This window comes from Mytilus edulis, chromosome 3 (assembly GCF_963676685.1).
Source record: "Mytilus edulis chromosome 3, xbMytEdul2.2, whole genome shotgun sequence".
Classification (NCBI taxonomy): domain Eukaryota; kingdom Metazoa; phylum Mollusca; class Bivalvia; order Mytilida; family Mytilidae; genus Mytilus; species Mytilus edulis.
Window position 1 is genome coordinate 55,462,638 of NC_092346.1, and position 12,725 is coordinate 55,475,362.

Sequence of the window (12,725 nt, forward strand, 5' to 3'; positions counted from 1 at the left end):
TTGAACCTTAATTATGATGTTGTCTAGTTTTTCTTTGTGTTGATATTTGATAGTTTGTAAACTCGATGCAGTAAAACATAATACATTACCAGTAAGCAGTACAGTAAGGGGAAAGGAAAACACAAAACAGGGTGTTCTGTAATCATATAGTTTAAAAATATAACAGACGTATAATTAATAAGTAAAACATAATCGGTACCAATTTTACTGTCCTTGGTGCACATTGCGACAATTACTGTTTCTGCAGTGATGCTCAAGACAAAAATATTTGTAAATCAAAAGCTTATACAAAACGGAACAACAGTATAGCAAAAATTTGTTATTCTAGTTTTTAGGTACATCAAAAGAAGTAATTTTACATACCGCATACTTCGTTTAAAAATTACAATATGCTGTCGAAAGTGAAGTCCCTTGCAAACCAGTCAAGAAGGAAAATAAATCATCAAGTCGAACTTTGGACACTCATGCATAAGCAATAGATGAAGCATTTTCTTCAAACAATTATTCAAGTCCAGTAGTCAGCACTTTTTGTGCTGACATAAATTATCATTGATATTGTTATATTTATAAATTAACCGTTTACAAAATTTTGAATTTTTTAAAATACTACTAAGGCTTTTCTACCTCAGGCATAGATTATCTTAGCTGTATTTGGCAACACTTTTAGGAATTTTGGATCTCAATGCTCTTCAACTTCGTACTTTATTTGGCTTTTTTTTAAAAACTTTTTTGGATTCGAGCGTCACTGATGAGTCTTTTGTAGACGAGACGCGCGTCTGGCGTATATATAAAATTTAGTCCTGGTATCTATGATGAGTATATTAATATAAAAATGATGACTCCTTTACTATAGTTAATACACAATTTTGCTTACACTTCAAACTTCGAGTGGGTATCTATTCATTATTTACTTGCCTTTGTTTTAAATGATTGTATCAGTCACACAGAAAGCTATTAAATGAATTGTTTTGATTTTGAACAAAGAAACATATTCCCCACAGAGATATAACAATAGGTGTAACATGAGGCGACCTGGTGGTAATATTGTCAACACAAGGGACATATTGCGATATTTACATGTAATGGAACTTGGTTTCCTCTATATATAAAGCTTTGATACTTTGCTTTTTATAATACAAATCAAGTTTATCTAAGTAGCTTGGATGAAAATTTTATGGAAATATTTGGATTAACAAGTGTATTTCTTGATGTCTTGTGTGCGTAATTAAAATGCTGCAATGCATGTGGGAAAGTAAATACGATTTCATCAAAATGATTTCGAGATGATTTGGATATAAAACAACGTAAAATGTCTAGTATTCTTTACATAAGAATGAGGAAATTCACAGTACCAAAGTGATACAGTAGATAAATATTTTTCTTTAATTGGATGTTATTTCTGGATTTCCACATAACGTTATGACTTTATTTGCATATTCTAGACATTTTTTAAAAAGGACCTAGTGCATGAAAAATAAATTTCAATTTCTCATATTTGTTATCTAGATTGTCAGGTGGTATATTTATTCTTTTTTTTTTATTCAATTCACTGTAGCTTTTATTTTCCTTTACATTATGAAGGGTTCACGTAAATGGGATCGCTAATTAGGTTTAAGTGAACAATGTACCTTAATAGGAAAGGACTTTGGTAATTTAATGAAAACAGATAATTTATGTAAGCCCAAGCTGCATTTGGTTTGAATTTCGATCGAAAATGAACTTGGATCATAATGCAAACCTTATACAATGTATTTGAGCAAAACTTTTTCTTCTGGTCATCATTTCAAAATTAATAAACGACTAAATAAACCAGGTAAAAGCTCAAAAATATTCTTCCCTTTCGACAAAATAGTCAGTTATACACATTAGGATTTGGAATATCAATAGTGGAAACGATTCAAAATCAATGAAAGGAAGAATTCATTACTAATTATCATTACATGTATCTGTGATATGTTATTCTGCAGAAAACAATCAATTCAGTCATTAGACAATAGGATCAGTTGTTGAATAAAAAGCTGTTGCAAATGAAATCAAATATCAAATATACATTCTTACAGTAAATGCTTAAATAAATAGAATCAAATGGTACTTTTTGTTGTTTTCCTTTTTTATTTGTTAATATTAGTTGGTCAATGTTAGCCTTGAGAAACGTCTGGTTGAGTACATGGCAAATGTCTACTTAAAGTTTACTGCTCCTTAATAAGGCAATAGTAGTATATCGTTGTAAATAACCTGCTTAAGAGGCTTTAGAGTCAAATTGATTGACATTTCTAGATGGCTTTTCAGACTGAATGTGCAGGTTGCTGTCTAAATGAGTTTGCCATATGCAATCTTTACTTTCTATTTGTAATGAACTTCTTATTTAAGTTAATCTACACATATATACAATCGGGCCCTTACTATATTCCTTTGGAAATGATTTACATTTTGATATACAGGCTCCGTTACGTTAGCTATATAGATGTCACTAGTATACGTTTTGATTATATTTAAAGTGACATAGAGATGTAGCAGGAGTAGTTTACTTATGTTCAGCCCATTTTGAATACACAAACAAAAAATCTTTTAGTGTATCAATTGGATTTCTAAATTAAATGAAACCGGTGCGTTCAGATGGTTTGATTCTGTAATGCAGGACTACTCTGCAAAGTGAATCAAGACTTACTTAGATAGTTCATACAAAATAAACTCATCATAGATATCAGGACTATTTTATATCTACGCCAGACGATCGGTTATTTTATTGATCACAGTACAATACTGCTCATGGATTGAATACCGACAAACATGTTTCTAGTTAGTTGCAAAACATAGCAAATGATGACAGGGTATATGGTGTTTTTAAACGGAATGTAAAATCCAATTAAAGTGATATAGGAATAAGAAGATGTGGTATGATTGCCAATGAGACAAATCTCCATCCAAGTCACAATTTATAAAATAAAAACAGTATAGGTCTTCAACACGGAGCATATGCACACATATCGTCGACATTTTCCTGAGATTTACTCCAAACAGGGTCCGAAAGCTAAGATAACAGGATATCAGATAACCCAAACCTAATGTTTGAAGTTTCTTTATTACTATTAAACTTATTAGTAAGAGTAGAACATATGTATCATAGCCAACCCTTCTTCATTGAACAAACTTATCGATAAAAAGGAATATATATATTTTCCTTGGTATCTTTCTATCTTAAGTAACAACACAGTTATTAGCTACACTGCAAATTTAAGTGTTTCATTTAAAAACAAACTTTAATAGCGTTCGTTTCCGTAAATAGTTATCAAAGGTATTAAAATTAGAATTTAATACGATAGACGCGCGTTTCGTCTTCAAAAGACTCATCAGTGACGATCATATCAAAATAGTTATGAAAAACGTACAAAAATGAAGAGCATTGAGGATTCAAAATTCCAAATCATTTGCAAAATACTGCTTAGAAACGTTTCAAATGTCAATAATAGGGTCACTGCTTCTATAAAAAAGACTACATTGCTGAAGACAGATGTGTTTCATTTTTCGAAGCTGTGATCCGATATATTTGCTTGCATTTATAACTTATGACCTCTTATCGTGTGTAATACAACATGTGCCATAAGTGAAGCAGGAACTGAGTTTATCTTTGGACTTTAAAGTATTTATGCTGATAACTCTTTGATAGTCTGCGTGTTATTTCTGAACTGCCAGATTTTTCTGTCTAAACTCAAGTTTTTTCTTAAAGGCATATGATTTTTTTGCTCACTTGTTTTTTTCTTTTTCTTTAAAGATTACTGTTAAAATTAATATAAAAGGTTGAGATCTTACTATGAACATCTTTTACATGATTTTCCCGGTTTCTTTGATCTATCTTTACATTGTGTATTTGATTCTATTAACATACCCGTAACACTTTATGCAACTAATGTGTTAACAGGGAAAAAAATAGTATTTGGTAGTTAGTTGAAATACAGAAAAGTTGTATGTGTTTGTCAACACTAGAACTAGCACTTACATTGTCTACAGTCTAGGTATATGATACTAAAAGTAAACAAAGTTGTCAACTATACACAGAAAACAATGGCATAAATCAAACGATATCAATTTACACACCACAAGCAGTGAAATGATCATATAGGTAGAACTCCAGGGGGGGCTTATATGATCACATACATGCAAATATATAAACAATAGAATTTTCACTTTGCAGGAGATATTTTCAAACAAAAGAAGAAACAGAGCGATAAATCTAAATTTAGATACACAACGTTATGATTTCAGTTTTGCAAAACATAGAATTTTCTTTTTCGTTGTGCCATATACATATCAGTCGAAAATAAAGTTTAAAGGCTTCTGAAGCGGTTTTGTCCACAACAATTTATCATGATTTTTAATAGACCCATTAACTTATGGTTAACCTGAGAAATGTGAGATAAGATCTAAGCATACCAATGTCATTAGAAGTACCATAAGGTGAACACAGACAGACGAAAGACTGAAATCAGTCGGATAAATATAACCTGAGATTATCTCCATTATATGAGAGAGTTTGTCTTATTAAGTATCTAGTTTTCTATGTAGTATTTAGTTGAGTTTTTTAATTGTTGTATTTTTTTATATGGTCTTGTCAGCTCTCATCATTGTATGAGAAAATTTAAAAATCACAAATAAACTCCAAGAAAAATTCAAAACGAAGGTCTTTAATCAAATGACAAAATCATAAGATAAAACACATTGAACGAATGGATAACAACTGTTATATTCCTGACTTGGTACACACATTTGTTTATGTAGAAAATTGTGGATTGAACCTGGTTTTATAGCTTGCTAAACCTCTCACTTCTATAACAGTCGCATCAAATAATGAGAGTTTAATACACCTTCAGTATCTTCTTCATCTGTATTTTTTCTGATATATGAATATTTGACATGTGTTGGATGTGAACTGAGTAATTTATCCACACATTAACACAACTAGTGGATCTCGTCTATAATAACAGAGAACACCTAAGTTAACCATAACCTGAATTGTTTTTGTTTTATTATATTGGGTTTGGAATATTGCATGTTTTTCGTGGGTTTTTTTATGACCTCCGACCGTTTTTAATGCTTCTCCTTCAACAAGTAGTTGTATCCCATTTATACGTTTTTAATTGCTTTTAAATAAAAATCAAAGTTTTTCCCATTAACATTGATGTTTTGTTTCAATATGAAAACATTTCAATGATTTTCGTCCATAATGTTACTGACTGTAACAACCTTTCGTTCCTTTCAATGTATTATGAGGGATATAGCAAACAAAATACATATTTTTCATATAAAATAATTTAATTTCATAACATAAATCACTGTTATCATTTTACAATAATTAACAATAATAATTTGTGTCTTTTCATCACTTAAGTTTTTTCTTCAAATTCATCATCATGACTAATTTGATATTGTTTTTCAATGAATTATTTCGTTTCTCATTAAGTTCAAACTGGTGACTGATTTCACATTGTTTTTGTAAGTTCGTGTCCTTGCCCATCACCGGCACTACTTCTTCTTCGTCTCACAATCACTGTAATTCGACAGCAGCATTTTAATCCATCGTAGGAATGTACACCAGTGGCACATTCCATCTCCAACTACTTCTATCTCAAAGTCTTTTGGTAGCAAAAGGTTTTGCTATTCTTAACACAAGATGTGTTTAGTAAATGTTTATCTCCGGGCAGAAATAAGTTCAAGTTCATCGTGCGAAAACACGTTTAAGCACATTGGTTTTCTTTTTTCTATATCTAATAGCGGCGCAGACGACACTTTTGAAGACATTCTTTACTCCTTCATTTGTAGCAGCAGAACATTTATTGTAATATTCAGCATTTATTGATTTCATAAAGTTTTGTCCTTCAGCGTCTGATACATGGTCGGTATTGTTCTCATCACGTTTGTCACTATGTGTAGCGACTAAAACAATTGGTTTCTTCTTATTGAGTTTTCTGACCATTGGAATCCAAAACGATTTGACGTTTTCAAATGATTCTTTGTCAACTGCGCTGTAGCATACCACAATGACGTCAGCTTCTGTTATTGTTTTGCATCTTGCTGATTGATCTTCATAGATATTGACGCTGTATTTGTCACCGTAAGCAGACACAGATCCAGTTGTTGTTTCTGCAACTGTAGCAACATATTGTTCAGCGAACTGGCTTCCAGCAAATCCTTTAGCAAGGCATGTCTTGCCTACCATTCCATCACCAACAACGGCACAGGAAACAGTGTTCTCGTAGCAAACCATTTTTTGAATTTCTGTTTTAAATCTTTAAACGTGAAATAAGCAAGTACAAAAGTGATATGCCAAATGTAAAATCTTCACCCCTTTTATAGATCCCCAGTCGTTTGCCTGGATAAATCCATTGTTTATAAAGATCTCCTACTAAGTGAAGATTCTATTGTTTAAAAATGACAACTCTGTGTAATCAAATATACCCCCAAGTGTTTAAACCTTGAAACCTCTCTCACTGCTTGTGGCTGAAATATAAAACTTTTTATTGTTTTATTTTTAGCAATTTGGTATTGCAATTTTAGCTAAAAGGAAACAACTCTTTGTTATTGAACATTATGATTTTGTCTCGTTTAATTTGTTTTGATATTTGATAGTTCGTCAATTCGATGCAGAAAAAAACCCATAGTACATACATGATACAGAAAAATGGTGGTACTTTTAGAAAATAGAACATTGTTGACGACAGATTTTTTGTAGCCATGATCCCATATATTGTCCTGCATTGGTGACTTATAATTCCAAAAATATTGTGTGCAATACTACATGCGGAATGAGTGAAGCAGGAACTCGTTATTTTTTGGGTTATGAAAGTTTTACAAATCTTAAGGTTATCTGATATTTTGTTACACCGTCATTTTTTTCTTTCTTTCTAAAACCATTTATACAAACATATGATTTTTACTGCTCACTTGCTATTTCCTAATTCTATTTCTCGTGTTGTTCTTTTGATTACTTAATACTGTCTACATAGATAATAAATTTTAAGAACTTACTATGAATATCTTAAAGGGGACATTTCTTGTTTCTTGAATGTCTTTCCATTGTGTATTTTGTTCTGATAACTTATATTTAACATATTGTACAACATGGTTTAACAAAAATAATATGTACTTAGCCGAAAGTTAAAAAAGACAGAATTGTTATTTGTTTGTCAAAACTTGTATTAGTACTTAGATTGTCTTCATTGTAAATATATTATACTAAAAGTAAACAAAATTATCACTTACACACAACTAACAATGAAATAAATAAAACAATATCAATTTACACACCAAAAGCCGTGACATGGTCATATAGTATAACTCCAGGGGGCTAATACAATCACATACATACGAATTTATAGACAATAGAATTGTCACTTTGCAGGAGATATTTGTCAAACAATAGAAGCAACAGAGCGATCCACCTATGTTCTGTAAGGGTCATCCAGCTGAAAATATCTCACAAAATATTTGTCGTTCTAATGCATTTTTTTGTAACATTTTATTTTCATTGAAATTTTGATACATCACATTATGATTTCAGTTTCCACACTTCAAATTTTCTATTTCGGAGTGGCATATGGCTATCGGTCAAAATTAAAGTATGGTTGCTTCTAAGGAAGTTTTGTCCACAACAAAGATTTCATGATTTTGAACAGGCAACTTCACTGATTCTGACTTCAAGATAAGATGAAAGTATGCCAATGAAAATAGAATTGTCTCTAGAACCATGCTGGTACAGAAAGATGAAGGACTGATATAAGTGGGATACACATAACTCGAGATGACCCATGTTTTGGTGGAGTTTGTGTTGCTCGGTCTTTTTTTCTATGTCATTCTTTGATAACTAGTTTGTCTTTTTGTCGTTTGTTCTTTTTAGCCATGACGATGCTAGTTTCTTAAGTGTTTTATATCCGCTTCGCATCTTCTATCTCTTTTTGGTTATGCCTTATATGTGAACATTTGTCATAGGTGTTGAAACAAATTGCAATATTTTATAATATGTGTTGATAATGTACAGAACAAATAAATCGAACGTTATAAAACGAGTGGACATTGACCGGGAATTGCTTAACCAATTGGAGCACAAACATTTTAAACATTGTATCCGCAACCTGTATTTTACTTTGTGATTTTTTTATGTACTTTGTTTTTGTTGTTTCGTCTTTTTTTATGAGTGTTCATTGTGTTGTATCCAGTAATATTGTTGTTTTGTTTCAATTGGTATACTTTCCATCGATTTGTATCAAAAGCTTACTGACTGTAAGAACTGTTACATGTCATCCCTGTAGTATATCATAAGTAAATGGTTAACACAACAAATCATTTTCATGTAAGATAATTTATTCAAACAACAAAAATTAAAGTAATACAATAATATACAAGTATTGGTTGTGTCTTTTCAACATATAAGTTTTTTTCTCTTAAAGTTTATCATCGTAATTAATTTCACATTGTTTTTGTAACTGTTTGTCCTTGAACATCACCGGCACCACTTATTCTCCATCTCAATCACTGTAATTCGACAGCAGTATTTCAATCCGTCTTTGGAATGTACACCAGTGGTACATTCCATCTCCAACTCCTTCTTTCTCAAAGTCATTTGACAGCAAGTATTTTGCTATTTGGACACATTTGAAGATGTGTAAAGTATAGGTTTATCTCCGGGCAGAGATAAGTTCAAGTTCATCGTGCGAAAATACGTTTAAGCACATTGGTTTTCTTTTTTCTATATCTAATAGCGGCGCAGACGACACTTTCGAAGACATTCTTTACTCCCTCATTTGTAGCAGCAGAACATTTATTGTAATAGTCAGCATTTATTGATTTCATAAAGTTTTGTCCTTCAGCGTCTGATACATGGTCGGTATTGTTCTCATCACGCATGTCACTATGTGTAGCGACTAAAACAATTGGTTTCTTCTTATTTATTTTTCTGACCATTGGAATCCAAAACGATTTGACGTTTTCAAATGATTCTTTGTCAACTGTACTGTAGCATACAACAATGACGTCAGCTTCTGTTATTGTTTTGCATCTTGCTGATTGATCTTCATAGATATTGACGCTGTATCTGTCACCGTAAGCAGACACAGATCCAGTTGTTGTTTCTGCAACCGTAGCAACATATTTGTCTGAGAATTGGTTTCCAGCAAATCTTTTAGCAAGGCATGTCTTGCCTACCATTCCATCACCAACAATGGCACAGGAAACAGTGTTCTCGTAGCAAACCATGTTTTCAATTTCTGTTTTAAATCTTTAAACGTGCAATAAGTCAGTAGAAAAGTGTTATGCCAAATGTAAAATCTTCAGCCCTTTTATAGATCCCGAGTCGTTTGCCTGGATAAATCCATTGTTTATAAAGATCTCCTACTAAGAGAAGATTCTATTGTTTATAAATGACAACCCTGTGTGATCAAATTTACCCCCAAGTGTTTCAACCTTGAAACCTCTCTCACTGCTTGTGGCTGAAATATGAAACGTTTTATTGTTTTATTTTTAGCAATTTGGTATTGCAATTTTAGCTAAAAGGAAACAATTCTTTGTTATTAAACATTAAGATTTTGTCTCGTTTTATTTGTTTTGATATTTGATAGTTCGTAAATTCGATGCAGAAAAACCCATAGTACATACATGATACAGAAAAATGGTGGTACTTTTAGAAAATAGTACATTGTTGACGACAGATCTACTCTATCTTTTGTAGCCATGATCCCATATATTGTCCTGCATTGGTGACTTATAATTCCATAAATATTGTGTGCAATACTACATGCGGAATGAGTGAAGCAGGAACTCGTTATTTTTTGGGTTATGAAAGTTTTACAAATCTTAAGGTTATCTGATATTGTGTTACACCGTCATTTTTTTCTTTCTTTCTAAAACCATTTATACAAACATATGATTTTTACTGCTCACTTGCTATTTCCTAATTCTATTTCTCGTGTTGTTCTTTTGATTACTTAATACTGTCTACATAGATAATAAATTTTAAGAACTTACTATGAATATCTTAAAGGGGACATTTCTTGTTTCTTGAATGTCTTTCCATTGTGTATTTTGTTCTGATAACTTATATTTAACATATTGTACAACATGGTTTAACAAAAATAATATGTACTTAGCCGAAAGTTAAAAAAGACAGAATTGTTATTTGTTTGTCAAAACTTGTACTAGTACTTAGATTGTCTTCATTGTAAATATATTATACTAAAAGTAAACAAAATTATCACTTACACACAACTAACAATGAAATAAATAAAACAATATCAATTTACACACCAAAAGCCGTGACATGGTCATATAGTATAACTCCAGGGGGCTAATACAATCACATACATACGAATTTATAGACAATAGAATTGTCACTTAGCAGGAGATATTTGTCAAACAATAGAAGCAACAGAGCGATCCACCTATGTTCTGTAAGGGTCATCCAGCTGAAAATATCTCACAAAATATTTGTCGTTCTAATGCATTTTTTTGTAACATTTTATTTTCATTGAAATTTTGATACATCACATTATGATTTCAGTTTCCACACTTCAAATTTTCTATTTCGGAGTGGCATATGGCTATCGGTCAAAATTAAAGTATGGTTGCTTCTAAGGAGGTTTTGTCCACAACAAAGATTTCATGATTTTGAACAGGCAACTTCACTGATTCTGACTTCAAGATAAGATGAAAGTATGCCAATGACAATAGAATTGTCTCTAGAACCATGCTGGTACAGAAAGATGAAGGACTGATATAAGTGGGATACACATAACTCGAGATGACCCATGTTTTGGTGGAGTTTGTGTTGCTCGGTCTTTTTTTCTATGTCATTCTTTGATAACTAGTTTGTCTTTTTGTCGTTTGTTCTTTTTAGCCATGACGATGCCAGTTTCTTAAGTGTTTTATATCCGCTTCGCATCTTCTATCTCTTTTTGGTTATGCCTTATATGTGAACATTTGTCATAGGTGTTGAAACAAATTGCAATATTTTATAATATGTGTTGATAATGTTCAGAACAAATAAATCGAACGTTATAAAACGGGTGGACATAGACCGGGAATTGCTTAACCAATTAGAGCACAAACATTTTAAACATTGTATCCGCAACCTGTATTTTACTTTGTGATTTTTTATGTACTTTGTTTTCGTTTTTTTCATCTTTTTGTATGAGTTTTCATTTTGTTGTACCCAGTAAAATTGTTGTTTTGTTTCAATCGGTATATTTTTCTTCGATTTGTATCAAAAGCTTACTGACTGTAAGAACTGTTACATGTCATCCCTTCAGTATATCAAAAGTAAAATGGTTAACAAAACAAATCATTTTCATGTAAGATAATTTATTCAAACAACATAAATTAATGTTATACAATAATATACAAGTATTGGTTGTGTCTTTTCAACATATAAGTTTATTTCTCTTTAAGTTCATCATCGTAATTAATTTCACATTGTTTTTGTAAGTTCGTGTCCTTGAACATCACCAGATCCACTTATTCTCCATCTCAATCACTGTAATTCGACAGGTCTTTGGAATGTACACCAGTGGTACATTCCACCTCCAACTACTTCTATCTCAAAAGTCTTTTTACAGCAAGTATTTTGCTATTTTTGACACATTTTAAGATGTGTAAAGTATAGGTTTATCTCCGGGCAGAGACAAGTTCAAGTTCATCGTGCGAAAACACGTTTAAGCACATTGGTTTTCTTTTTTCTGTATTTAATAGCGGCGCAGACGACACTTTCGAAGACATTCTTTACTCCTTCGTTTGTAGCAGCAGAACATTTATTGTAATAGTCAGCATTTATTGATTTCATAAAGTTTTGTCCTTCAGCGTCTGATACATGGTCGGTATTATTCTCATCACGTTTGTCACTATGTGTAGCGACTAAAACAATTGGCTTCTTCTTATGGAGTTTTCTGACCATTGGAATCCAAAAGGATTTGACGTTTTCAAATGATTCTTTGTCAACTGCACTGTAGCATACAACAATGACGTCAGCTTCAGTTATTGTTTTGCATCTTGCTGATTGATCTTCATAGATATTGACGCTGTATTTGTCACCGTAGGCAGACACAGATCCAGTTGATGTTTCTGCAACTGTAGCAACATATTGTTCAGCAAACTGGCTTCCAGCAAATCTTTTAGTAAGGCATGTTTTGCCTACCATTCCATCACCAACAACGGCACAGGAAACAGTGTTCTCGTTGCAAACCATTTTCGAAGTTGTTTTTAAGTCTTTAAATGTGTTAAGAGTATTTAAAGTAGATAGTCGTTATGAGAGATAGTTAAAATTTCTGTCCTTTTTATAGATCGTTTGTTTTTCGGTCGGATTCTCCCATTGTTCTTCAAATCCCCTGCAAAGAAACAATGCTTTTGTTTTTTCTTGCACACTGGTGGTATCAAGTTTACCCCCTGGAGTCACTACGTATATGTCCAAATCACTCTATGTGGTAGGAATAGGAAAGTATTTTGAAATTTTTTAATGTTTACTTTTCGATAGTCGAGTTTTCCACAGACATAACAGTAATACAATACGGCGTTGGAGGAGAACAACATTTTGTTTATACAGTTTTGTCTTTTTGCATTTCGTATGAATTATTGTTTTGAAATAGAACAACTCACATGAATGTCATGCTGTCTTGATTTTTGAGTTTGTAATCATGTATGATAAAGTAATACCCTTAAAGTAAACTTTTTGTGTAATTCCTCCTTTC

The 12,725-nt window shown here is 31.9% G+C and overlaps 3 protein-coding genes across 3 annotated transcripts; all 3 read right to left on the bottom strand.

Annotated features, from left to right (window-relative positions):
* Positions 1–5,713: 5,713 nt before the first annotated feature.
* On the bottom strand, positions 5,714–6,214 carry LOC139515322 (cdc42 homolog). Its single transcript, XM_071304889.1, has one exon. The coding sequence runs from the start codon at positions 6,212–6,214 to the stop codon at positions 5,714–5,716; it is 501 nt and encodes a 166-aa protein (XP_071160990.1).
* A 2,483-nt stretch (positions 6,215–8,697) lies between these two features.
* On the bottom strand, positions 8,698–9,246 carry LOC139515323 (cdc42 homolog). The gene has a single exon (XM_071304890.1). It carries the CDS (start codon positions 9,244–9,246, stop codon positions 8,698–8,700), a length of 549 nt encoding a protein of 182 aa, XP_071160991.1.
* Positions 9,247–11,677: 2,431 nt separating this feature from the next.
* Positions 11,678–12,226, bottom strand: LOC139515324 (cdc42 homolog). Its single transcript, XM_071304891.1, has one exon. It carries the CDS (start codon positions 12,224–12,226, stop codon positions 11,678–11,680), a length of 549 nt encoding a protein of 182 aa, XP_071160992.1.
* Between the last annotated feature and the right edge of the window lie 499 nt (positions 12,227–12,725).

Bases quoted from the DNA above. Each gene is read 5' to 3' on its own strand.
- LOC139515322 (XM_071304889.1), bottom strand. From the start codon at position 6,214: ATGGTAGGCAAGACATGCCTTGCTAAAGGATTTGCTGGAAGCCAGTTC.
- LOC139515323 (XM_071304890.1), bottom strand. From the start codon at position 9,246: ATGGTTTGCTACGAGAACACTGTTTCCTGTGCCATTGTTGGTGATGGA.
- LOC139515324 (XM_071304891.1), bottom strand. From the start codon at position 12,226: ATGGTTTGCAACGAGAACACTGTTTCCTGTGCCGTTGTTGGTGATGGA.